The 12,655-nt window shown below is 40.4% G+C and overlaps 1 protein-coding gene across 1 annotated transcript; it reads left to right on the forward strand.

Annotated features, from left to right (window-relative positions):
* The first annotated feature begins 220 nt into the window (after positions 1–220).
* Positions 221–11,284, forward strand: Hey2 (hes related family bHLH transcription factor with YRPW motif 2). The gene is made up of 5 exons (XM_042667797.1): positions 221–364; positions 2,350–2,428; positions 2,559–2,642; positions 5,024–5,105; positions 10,479–11,284. The coding sequence occupies exons 1-5, from the start codon at positions 282–284 to the stop codon at positions 11,165–11,167; spliced, it is 1,017 nt and encodes a 338-aa protein (XP_042523731.1). The 5' UTR covers positions 221–281; the 3' UTR covers positions 11,168–11,284.
* The last annotated feature ends 1,371 nt before the right edge of the window (positions 11,285–12,655 follow it).

The following is a 12,655-nucleotide window of genomic DNA, read 5'->3' on the forward strand; positions in this document are numbered from 1 at the left end:
ACAGACCACGCCGGCCCCCGAGGAGGCGGTGCCAAACTGGTGGCGGAGATTAGCGCGCGGTGAGCGAGGGGGTCCCCCGCCCGCGAAGAGGGGGGCGTGGCCGGCGCCGGCTCTTGCGGCAGAGCTGGGTCGCGGCGTGGGAAAGAGCTTGGAGTAGCCGACCGCGCCGCCGCGGGAGCCGCGCCTGCCTGGGAGGGGGCGGGCGGGGAGGGCACGGCGCCCCGCTCAGCCTCAGCGTCGGCGGCTGCCTCCAGGCTGCACCTCGGGCCGTCTCCGCCGCGATGAAGCGCCCTTGCGAGGAGACGACCTCCGAGAGCGACATGGACGAGACGATCGACGTGGGAAGCGAGAACAATTACTCGGGGTGAGCGCGCGCGGGTTGGGCCAGAGATGCCCGGCGCTGGAGGGTTTCGGGGAGTCCTGGGATCCCGCGGCTCCTAGGACATTCCCAGGGTCCCTGTTTATTTAATTTTTTTTTTTTTTTGCAACTTCCTGCTGCAGAGGAGGGGAAAGTTGGACTGGAGAAGCTCTGCGTTGAAGGTGCTGGGGTGGGGGGTGGGGGGGGAGAAGAGTTGGGGTGTGGCGACGGAGGTGGGTGCTCGCCTTCGGGGTGGGGCGGAGGGGAACAGGGACCCGACCCGCCGAAAGGGAGCGTTCGGGGAGCTGGCGACCCAGGGTCCCCGGGCTGTCGGCGAGGGGCGCGGCGCGCGGGTAGGAGGTGCGTCCTAGAGACTGGGGAAGCCGCAGCCGCTGGATTTGGGGGCACTTCCAAAGTAGGTCAGGAGGAAAGAAAAGAAACCCTGGGTTGAGCTTTTATTTGTAGAGAGGCTAAGAACACGACTTGAGTTTTGGAGAATCCCAAGCGGTCTGCGCCAAGTGGGTTGAGCCGTGCAGGTTTCACCGTCTGTGATTAGGGCTCAGCCGCGTGCCTGAGTGACAGATGTGCGGCTGGGGCGAGCATCGTTTCTTTTGAGTGGTTTGTTCTTAAGTCTGGAAAAGATCGACGTTGTGATTACAGAAGCCAGACCTTCGGTGACAGAGGGAGATTACTGAGGCATTTTAGAGGCAAGGCGGGTCAAATGATAATTGCTTCTAATTGGCATCCCAGGAGCACCTTAATTATTGATCTGCAGCTGTCATTCAAAGAGCGAAATTCTTCCTGCGTTTGGGAAACCAGTTTCTTTGCATGTTCTTAAATCTAATACGTACAAACCATCCAGAAACATCAAGAGCAAAGTCACCAAAGTCCTCTTATAAAGGAATTGAACTGTTATGTCGTCTTAAAAAAGAAAAAAAAAAGGTCTGAAGAACGGAAGATATCAGTTGAAAGGTGAAACCAGCAGGGAAGGGGTGAGAATGGAGGGGATAGTTGTTCAGAAACAAGATCCAGAAGTGAGAAGGTGAGGTAATAGGAACCTGGTGTGTGCAACATTCCTACAATGAAAGGGAACAAATAACAGGACTTGGAGAATTTGAAACCATAAGGGGAGGCATGTTATCCTTGAAATACCAAGAGAAGGATCCAAACTAGAAAGAAGTGTAAACTTATGTGAGCAAATAATAATTTGATTGAACTTTTAATATGAAAGTACCGTTTCCATTAATGAAATTCAAGATCACTTTCTGCTTCTAGAAAGATAAGTGTAGTGTGAAGGCTGGGAGACACCACAGTTTCATTTTCAAAGTAAAGCATGTACATGGTACCAATCATGTAATTTTCATTTCTGTACTATGACAGATATTAAGCTTCTGTACCATCGACAGAATCTTAGGATAATCTTTGAGTGTACAAACAGTCCAATTTATCCTTTCCCCTCTTTTGTAATATGTAACAGAAGTTTTGAACTGGTATGATCATTTCTGTTTGTTTTAAAGGCTTCATCTCGGGACATCAGTTTCACATAGCATGACTATTTGTAGCTGATGTTTTATATGATCCTTGTTTTTTTTAAGTGATACTGCTTTTGTTCAGCATGTATGACAGCAGGAGGAGGAGGGATGCTATTAGAGTAGTTGACTTTTATGAAATATACATGAGTGGAAATAGGAAATATTAATAGCTGACTTCCACCCCAACTGCCCGTAATTATTTCACTGGAAAACTTTGGGCAATAGAATGGATATCTAGATGCCCACTAAATTTTTCTTTTAACCAGCATAATTCCTACCTGAAAAAAAAAAGCTGACAGGCAGTGAACTATGTTAAGAACAAAGGAAGGAAACTAAGACTAAGATAGCATAGACAACAAAGGTACAATCACCCTGGATATTTAATGAGTGAGATGAAATAACCAAAAGAAACAATTATTATATTAATACAACACCTGACCAACTCTTCCTGTTTCATAGGCAAAGTACTAGCTCTGTGATTAGATCGAATTCTCCAACAACAACATCTCAAATTATGGCAAGAAAGAAGAGAAGAGGGGTATGTGATTTTTCTCACTTTTTATTTCATGCAATCCAGCGTAATGCGTAATTGTTGTGTTTTGCTATTGTATGTAATTTCTTCATTTACATATTCATAAACTTCTGTTGTTTTGCTCTCTGTGGAATAGATTATAGAGAAAAGGCGTCGGGATCGGATAAATAACAGTTTATCTGAGTTGAGACGACTGGTGCCAACGGCTTTTGAAAAACAAGTAAGCTTCTCCCCCTTCTCTCCCCACCCCCTAAAAAGCTCAAAGAATCTGATTCTCTCATCTGGGAATGCGGTTTCTTGTTAGAGCTCATTAAAATAATGGTGTATGTGCCCTGATCTGGCACAGAGCAGCTATTTCAATAAAATGCTTTGTTGTGGCAAAACTATTAAAAACATAATCCATCATGGAGCTGAAAAACATTTCCATTCTTTAGCTTATTTCTCCCTTAAGGGTAACAGTGTTCATGCTTTCTCTGTTCTTTCTATGAATACCAGTAGTGGTTTTATTTAAAACTGCACTGTATGTAGCAGTCTTCATATGTATATGTATATATATATATACACACACACATATGAGAAATATTTTTCTCACTGTTTTTAAAAAGTACTCTTCAATTTTTAAAAAAAGTCAAATCCAAGAACATAACTTCTCTTGTTCTCTTTTCTAAATGATAGCATTAATAAAATTTATTTACCAAGCTCCTTACTTTCATTTTTAAGCTCTGGATTGTAATAGAACAATCTTACATTTGGGGCATATTTGAGAAGTTTGGTAAGAATCAAATCACATAGAAAAATCAAGTGGCAATTTTCAGAGTTCATGTATTTCTTTACAAGGTGCAGTAGTTAATTCCGCATATTTAAGACAAGTAAAAAGATAAATTTTTCAATCTGCTTTGGAGTTTTAGAAAATTTGTGCTCTAATCCTGCCACAGTGGCTAATGAGAGAAATTTCTAAAAGTATCTTTCAAAGGATATGGTAATATATCCTTGTTAAAAATATTTCCAATTGAATTCCAAATAGGGTACAAGACCACAGTTATTTGTATATTCTTTTTGTTTACTTCGTGAATCTGCTAACAGTATAAAACAAGGCCTACAAAGCCCCTGGAGATTGTCCAGAAACTGCAGTTTTAGTTACTAGTCACTTTCACTGGAACTAACTCACACATTTTCACGGAAATGCTGAACAGTGACAAAGGCACAGGATACAATATGCTTTTAATTATGTATTTTTAAGATAAAAAGGATAACTAATTGATATGCTGAGACTGTCTTTGATAACCTAAATATAATGGAAATTATCCTTTTGATTTGTAGAAGCTTCAGTGACAATTAGTTCCAAATGAAAATGTCAGTAATCTATGTTTTGTGGTTTCTCTTTTTTTCTCTCTCTCTCTTACATCTGAGTCATGAAATGTTTGCAGTTAGGAGAAGCAGTTTGGCATTTTTTTTGTTGTTGTTTTGGTAGACTTTTTTTTCCCCTTAAATATTGACTTTAAACAAACCTTAAGAGCAAACTTGAGTTTTTTGGCAGTCATTTAGCATAAACACAAGCTTTCCCTTTTGCAGAGTTTGGCTACCTACCCTAGCAAGCTGGCCCATTTACAATATGATTAGGAGAGTGTTTTTTAGAGCAGTTAAATAGCTGACACACTTCCCATATCCTGGGTGCTAATAATTTTCAAAAGACAAAGCATAGAATAGAGACCTAGGATAAACTTTAGAATATTTTTCTAAAACTTTTTTGTGGAGGGTGGGTGTGATTATGTAGCTCTTTCAGGAAATTAGAAGCCACCATAGGCCTCACAGACAGTTGTAAGCGTTGGATTTGTGTTTAAAATGGTTTTAAGAGATTGCCTTATTTTAAAAAAGAGTGACAATAAAAGTATATTTGCAAGACTATTTTATTAAGAACTATTTGTAAAGCTTCAGAAATACTTAAGCTTTGGGACTGCTTATTAAATAAGCTGTAAATCATTTCCTTATTTTTTTCTCTGAGTGTGATCTTGGCATTCACAGTGACACCTGCTGGTAACCTTGAAAGTATTGGGTTTTTTTTTTCTTTTTCTCTTTTGAGTTCTGGTTTGTGGTGGTATTTTGTGAATTACTCTAAAAGTTTATTAGAACTTACTTACTATTTTTGAATAATCTACTTTTAATAGTAGTTTGCTAAAATTACTACTGCCTATCTTCCAGAGTTAATGAAACTATTCAACTCATCTAGACTTCAACATTGTGATTACTGAATATCCCTATGTAACTAAGACAGATGGAACACAGTTTGAGAATTTATGACTAGAATGAGTTTTGTGAAATGATACTAGAAATATAATTATTATTTTGCAAATAACATTTTATGTCTTTCTTTTTGGTGTTTAGGTTCAGATGAGAAATGTCTGTCATTCATTGTAATAGGGTAATAATTAGTACTCTCATGTAAGTCTGGACAGAATTTAGATTTTTCTGTGAAGGAATTAACCTTAGAGTCTTGTAATGAAAGGAAAAATGGAAACAATAATACTAAATTCTAAATACCAAATATAATGTTCCAAGGTAGTTTCTGTAGAATTTATGAGACGTTATTATTTGTTTCTGAAGGGCTCTGCGAAGCTAGAAAAAGCTGAAATACTGCAGATGACAGTGGATCATTTGAAAATGCTTCAAGCAACAGGAGGTAAAGGTAAGTAGGTGGCTTCATTTTGTGGGTTTTTTTTTTCCAGTCCTGGGGCTTGAACTCAGGGCCTGGGCACTGTCCCTGAGCTTCTTTCACTGAAAGGTACCACTTGAGCCACAGCACCACTTCTGGCTTTTTCTGTGTATGTTGTACTGGGGAGTTGAACCCAGGGCTTCATACATGCTAGGTAAGCACTTTACCACTAAGCCACATTTCCAGACTTCACCCCTCCTCCCGCCCCGTGGCTTTTTTTTTTTTTTTTACCCCTTTCTACCTTTCTCTTTTCATCTTTCCCTCTAGTGTTGTATGGAAGTCATAGTTGAACAGTTTTCTAACAAGCTAAAATAGGCGGCCCCAGATTAAAGCCGTGGAAATCAATGCTAATGGCAGGATTGAACTCGTGGGAAAGAACTTCTGGAACAAAAGAAGCACTTGACCCTAGGCTTGTGTTTGCTTTCATAATACTGAGGGAGTGAGGCTTCATTCACTGCAGCATGGTCAAAGATTTGTTTGGGATTTGAGAAGCACATGCTGGAATCTGTACAGAAAGAAAAAACAAATATACAAACATCCAAACATAAACAGGAGGTTGTTAGACGCTCCGTGCCTCCTCTCTCTCTTTCTCTTTCTCTTTCTCTCTCTCTCTGACTCTGTCTCTTGTCTGTCTCTCTTTGTTTCTGTCTCTCTTTGTCTCTCTCTCACCAAATAAGGCTGAGACTCAAATAATTTAGCAACTATAAAGGAAGTTAACTCCAGAATGATGTTTGTAGTTGTTTTCAGAGATTAGTTGGTTTTGGCTTTATACCAAATGGAACATTTAAAGTTCAAATAATGAATCTCTGAACTAGACACCATTAACTGGACAGATGGATTATATTTGAGAGGAGACAGAATAGGTACCATAGCTCCAGTGCCTTAAAGAAGGTGTCATCTCTACTTGATAGTACTCTAGGGAAGAATTTTCCAAGGATCAGGGAGGGACCCTCATCCTACAGTAAAAATATACTTGAGATACTAAAAGGTGTAATGTTCATTCATTCATATTTCATTGTACCACTTTGCCTCCCATTTCACTTGACTTTTTCCCCTTTTATAGCTTTTTCACCCAGCAAGACAGCTAGCTATTGATACTTAATTCAGCTGAGTGCTACTCAGTATTATTTAACAACTGAATAAAGAGAAGGTATGCCAAGAAGTTAGGAGGTGCACAGTGATATAGTGGAGGCTTCCTCTGCTCAGCATGAGCCTTTTACTACTCACCTATGGATCACTAGATCAGGGTATAACAGGGCATTGGAAAGAAGTCACTTTTTAGAACAGTGAGGAGTCTTGGGACCTCTGCCCTGACTTTAACCATTTTCTCTCTGTGTCAAGTGATGGGGTAATCATTGAGCAGGAAGCTCATTTAGTCTGAAATACCTCAAGTCATATCTTCCTGAGAACAAAGACTAGCATAGAATATAAATGCAAACCTTCTTACAAAATAAGCAAGATAACTCTAGGATCCAGCTCAGCCTGGCCACTATCTTTGACCAAAAACAGAAATAGCCTGTGGCCCCCGGAGGATTAAACTAGCAGAATGAGCCTGCAAAGCCCTTTCACCACAGTGACTCTATCTCAACATCTGCTACCTAAGAGTGTGAGAAAACTTGAATAGCTGTGGTATAGCAAACATTGTGTCCTAGCTCTACCACACTTAGCACTGTGAACCATGAGACTGAGAATTGTTATCAGGGTTTCAAATATTTGATGTGAGTTATATTTCCAAAGAGTAAGCAATGTTCTTTGGCTTTATAATAAAAACTGGATTTCATCTTGGTTGCTATTCTTGGCTTCTTGATCAGTCCCAAAATTCATCCCAGAATTGTTTGTGAGCAGACATTTCCTTGCATGCGCCAGGTCATTAGAGAAGTCATCACACAGAAGAATGTGGAGGCCTTGAAGAAGGGATTTGGCAGTTTGGGCTCATATGGTCAAGAATCCCAACTGCTGCCTAATCTGGCACCATGAGCTATGAACTCTGAATGTTTGATTGTGACTTTTGGGCTGTATCATTTATTAGCTCTGTAACCTGGGCTAACCTACTAGCCCCTCTCTAGGCCTGTTTCATCATCTGTAAAATAAGGACAGTGATAGTGTCCACATCACAGGTTGTTGTGGGTTATTTAAAAGCTCTTCAAACCATGCTGGAACAGAGGAAGTGGGTGTGGACACATATTATTGTTGATCCAAGATCCACTCACAGGAGACAGCTGCTCACCATATTCCCCTCTGCATTCAACAGTAGGCTACAGATTACACAATTTATATTCCTTCAGATGCATCCAAATTCTCAGCCATGTATAGTAATTTATCTGGCAAACTACAAATGTTACTTATCTCATGACCAATAATGAACATCTGTAGCTTCTCCTGATGTGCCAATTCTGTTGGTTCATTCTTTACATTCTTATTCTAATACTGCAGTCATTTCTAGACATTTGGTAAAGAAATGTAAATTTTCAAATCCCTCTGGATTTCTGGTCTTTGACTTCTCTAATTATCAACTCCCTCCTTCTTGCTTTTTTGTTGTGGTTGTTGCTGCTGCTGTTCTTGTTTGTAGGGACCTGCAGCCTGGCCTTGAGCTCTTTCACTCAAGGTGAGCACTCTACCACTTTGAGCAACAGTGCCATTTCTGGTTTTCTACTGGTTAATGGGAGATGAGAGTGTCCTGGACTTTCCTGTCCAGGATGGCTTCAAATTGCAATCTCAGATCTTAGCCTCCTTAGTCGTTAGGATTACAGGCATGAGATACCAGTGCCCAGCGTCTTCTCTTCCTCCTATAGAAGTCAGAAGCCTGTAAAGCCCCTACTCAGAATCCTAAGAACCAAAATCATTCCACGATGAAAATCATTTCATGATGGTCTCATCTTCAGGAATAGTGTTTCCTCCTGATCCTAGGGGCTTTGCTTACTATGCTCATGTCCTAGGAGGATAACTTAGTTTTGCTTTGATATTCTACCTTTCAAGATGTTTCCTTGAATCAACTTGGTGCTGTTGTTTCTGTTTTAGTGATGGATATATTTGCCCTAAATAACTTTCTCTCAACATCCAGAATTCTGTTGTAGTGTTAGGATTTTAAATTTATGTCATGGGTGTTTTTTCAATAAGCTTTGATTATAGATTAAAATCATCTAATTTTAGTAGAGATAAAGAAAATAGGCAATACTCTGATAGGCAAAAAATAAAAATAAAAAGTATAGTAAATACCTTATATGAAAATAACCTTATTGAACAAGCTATTTCTCATTCATGTATATATAAATCTGGGAAATGAATAATTTTTTATTGTGAAAATACTGTACAGAGGGGTTACAATTACATGGGCAAGATAATGAGTACATTTCTTATCAAGCATTGTAGCCTCCTCCTTTGTTTCCCCTTCCCATCCCTTCCCATCCTCCCTCCCCCCACCCCATGAATAAATTTTTAATCAAAGATTACTTAATCCAGGTACCAATCAGTGGCTCATGCTAGTAACTAACTACTCAGGAGGTGAGAACTCTTACCTACTCAGGAGGTGAGAATGGAAAAGTAACGTCAAGGCAAGTTCAGGCACAAGTTTTCAACCATTAACTGGATGTGATGGTGTATACCTTTCATCCTATAGGCAGAAATTGGAAGAATTGTGGTTCCAGGACAGCCAAGGCACAAAATGCTGTGAGGCTTCATCTAAATAAAAAGAAGCTGGGGTGGTACATACATGTCATCCCAGCCACAAAGCAAAGCAGACTGGTCCATGCACACGCCCCCAGGCAGGAAACAAGATCCTTTCTGAAAAAGTAGCTTTTTAAGGTAGAAACTGGGAGATAGTGAAAGGGGTGACATTGTCCAAAAAGAAATGTACTCATTACCTGACTTATGAAATGATAACCCCACTGTTCAATACCTTAATCATAGTAATACAATTATATTTTAAAATAGCCAGTTGAAAAAGGGTGCAGGGGATATCATTTAGTGACAGAGTGCCTACCTAGAAAATATGTGGCCTTGAGTTCAAATCCCAGAACTTAAAAAAAAAAAAGATGATTACTTATAAAGAACTTGCTGTTGTAAGGTGCTGGTGGCTCATGCCTGTAATTCTAGCTATTGAAGAGGCTGAGGTCTGAGGATCACAGTTCAAAGCCAGCTTAGCTAGGAATGTCTGTGAAACTCTTATCTCCATTTAACCACCAGAACACTGGAAGTGGAGCTGTGGCTCAAAGATATAGAGTGCTAGCCTTGAGAGACAAAGCTCAGGGACAGCACCCAGGACCTGAGTTTAGGATCAACAGAAGAAGAAGAAGAAAAGAACTTTCTATTGAAGGAGGTGACATTGATCAAGATGAATTGTATTCATAAATTGCTTTATGTGGCAACTCCTTTCTACAACCATTTAAAGATAATAAAATATTTTAAATAGAATTTTTTAAATGCTTGCAAATGAGAAAGAATCTGGAAAGGATTTGCACATACCAGGGGTCACTCATTCAGAGGATGCCATTTACCCAATTATCTATTCGTATGTTCTTTATTGGTACTATAAGTATCAACTATTCCTATTTTCTATTCTGTTATCTCTGAATAAAATGGAATTTTGATAAAGGTGACCCAGATCTCGTCATTTTTATGGTAATCATAGATGGATGATTTTCATTTGTACATACAGATACAATTGATGTACTTTTTGTCCTTTGATTGGATGCCAGAAAAATGAAAACTAGGTAATGAAGGGATATATATATACACACACACATATATTATGTATGTTATAATATTACATGTTATACTTATATACATACTTTTATTTCATAAAAGTAATGGCAAGATGTTTTCACTTTGTTGCTGAAGAAAAAACATTGTGAGACAAGAAACACTTATGAATATATTTGGATTCTAGCACATTTCTGGGCAAAGTCCTCCATCTGCTAAGTTATACTTTATATCTCTGCTATAATTCGAAAAGAGTTCAGAATATTTCAAGTAAGTTGTGTAATATCCAGCTCTGTGAGAGTTTTTCTATATTTTTGTGAAAAAGTTTACCAGGGAAAGTCATTATCCCACAATACTCGTCAAGATATTTTTCTTTTTCCCTGCAAGTATTTGCAATAGGATTATCGGTTTCTCTACGGTGATACTTCATCACAATTACAACCGTAAATAATGTGTTGCCAAGTTGTTGCACATTCAGGTTACAAAGGATACACTTAAGGTGCAAAGTGCACCTTCACGTGCAAAAATTAAAACCATACTTTCTGAAGGGCAGAGTGGCACTTCAGTGAGTCGTTATTCTTCAGAACTGTATAATTTTCTCCCTTTCACTCTCTCTCCTTTCCTCCACTCCTCTCAAACCCTGTTTAGGCTACTTTGACGCCCATGCTCTGGCCATGGACTTCATGAGCATTGGATTCCGGGAGTGCTTAACAGAAGTGGCCAGGTACCTGAGCTCCGTGGAGGGCCTGGACTCCTCTGATCCACTGCGCGTGCGCCTCGTCTCTCATCTCAGCACTTGCGCCTCCCAGCGGGAGGCAGCGGCAATGACATCCTCCATGGCCCATCACCACCATCACCCGCTGCATCCTCATCACTGGGCCGCTGCCTTCCACCACCTTCCTGCAGCCCTGCTCCAACCCAACGGACTCCATGCCTCGGAGTCAACCCCTTGTCGCCTCTCCACAACTTCAGAAGTGCCTCCTGCCCACGGCTCTGCTCTTCTCACGGCCACATTCGCCCATGCAGATTCTGCCCTTAGGATGCCATCCACGGGCAGCGTCGCCCCGTGCGTGCCCCCTCTGTCCACCTCCCTCCTGTCCCTCTCTGCCACCGTGCACGCCGCCGCTGCCGCGGCCACCGCGGCCGCACACACTTTCCCGCTGTCCTTCGCAGGGGCGTTCCCCATGCTGCCCCCAAACGCAGCGGCCGCCGTGGCGGCGGCCACAGCCATCAGCCCGCCCTTAACCGTGTCCGCCGCCTCCAGTCCGCAGCAGACCAGCGGTGGAACAAACAGCAAACCTTACCGACCCTGGGGGACAGAAGTTGGAGCCTTTTAAGTTATCCTGGAACTTGCAAATAGTAACTGAATGTCCTTCATTTCAGAGTCAGCTTCAAACCTCTGCACCCTGAAGATAGCCATACAGATAGATGCCTACAGATCTACAAAGGAACAGTAAAGCTGAGTCACAAACGCTCACAAATGGAAATGTGGTGTTATTCCCTCCCTCTCTCCTCTCTCTCTCTCTCTCTCTCTCTCTCTCTCTCTCTCTCTCTCTCTCTCTCTCTCTCTCTCTCTCTCTCTTTCTCTCTCTCTCTCTCAAAACTTAACACTTGTTTCCATCTAAGTTTCCTGGGAATGTGTAGACTGTACAATCCAGCAGTACCTCCGTACATCTGGGTTGGGAAAGAAAAATGCTATGACTGAAGTCTCTTACAACTACAAGGGGAAAAAATGTCTGTTTTCTAAGTGCTGACCTAAAGAAGGTTTTTCTTCTGGATATGTGCCATTGCACAAGTCAAAATGAGCATAGAGGAAAGGGACAAAGGTCTTAGATTAGGTTGCATGTAATATGATTGCCAGGATAGAAGACTCTGTTGAAATCAGAGATTATATTGTTCGAGAAGAGTGCTGAAATAATTCCCAAGTTGAAAGACTTAGTTTGAGCTTAGTTTATTTTCTGTATACTGTGTTGTCAAGCAGGGACATTTAACACTGCATTGGTGTAAGCAATGAAGCAATAATTTCTCTCAGTACCCAGATTAATGAGCATTTCTACTTTGCCTATAAGCCCTCAGGCACTTTTTTGTTGTTGTTGTTGGATGGTTCAAATTATGGTGCTTCTTTATATACATCTGACCGTTTGTATAATGAGCCCAAAAGTAGTTGTCTACTGTGTGCCCACCAATGGTCAGTTCATGCCAACTTGGAAACTTCTCAGCGTGTAAGAGTTTGGAGTAATTTATTGTTTCATTTGGACTATTTTTAATATATTTATCCTCTTCATTTTCTTCTGGTAACATATAATATCTATTCCTTTTTCGGGAAATCTTGCATTTCTGGGAGTATTGAGGCAAGGAGAGAGCATTGGGAAGAAAAAAGCCACAATTTTTCAGTGTTCCTGATCAAGTTAGTGACAGCGTTTGATCCCAAATCAAGATGAATGTATGCAGCAGAATGTACATAAATTATTTTGGTCCATGCCTAGTCTAGTGCTACATAAATGGTGTTTTTTTTAAAAAAAATGTTTAATGACAGAATAATCTCTTAATACATTGAAATTGAACACGTGGGTTTTTATATTTGAAAGATAAAGACACGGCATGTATTATAATGCACTTCATTTCTCCGCTGTGTGGAGAAAGCAATAAACATGAGAATGTTTAACATTATGCAAAATTATACTTCTAAATATTTGTTTTAAAAATGCTATATCTAGTTGTTTTTTTTTTTTGCATTATCTTGTAACCATTTTCTATGCAAACTTCTACATACCACTAATTAAATGAAATCCTTTTTGACTCTTTCTGTTGCTGAGTTGCTTTTC

Source organism: Dipodomys spectabilis, unplaced genomic scaffold, assembly GCF_019054845.1.
Source record: "Dipodomys spectabilis isolate Male_0828 unplaced genomic scaffold, ASM1905484v1 ptg000001l, whole genome shotgun sequence".
Classification (NCBI taxonomy): Eukaryota; Metazoa; Chordata; class Mammalia; order Rodentia; family Heteromyidae; genus Dipodomys; species Dipodomys spectabilis.

Excerpts from the sequence above, each read along its gene's own strand:
- Hey2 (XM_042667797.1), top strand. The coding sequence starts at position 282 with ATGAAGCGCCCTTGCGAGGAGACGACCTCCGAGAGCGACATGGACGAG. Across the intron at positions 2,429-2,558 it reads CAAGAAAGAAGAGAAGAGGG|ATTATAGAGAAAAGGCGTCG; the intron begins GTATGTGATTTT and ends TCTGTGGAATAG. Across the intron at positions 2,643-5,023 it reads CAACGGCTTTTGAAAAACAA|GGCTCTGCGAAGCTAGAAAA; the intron begins GTAAGCTTCTCC and ends TTGTTTCTGAAG.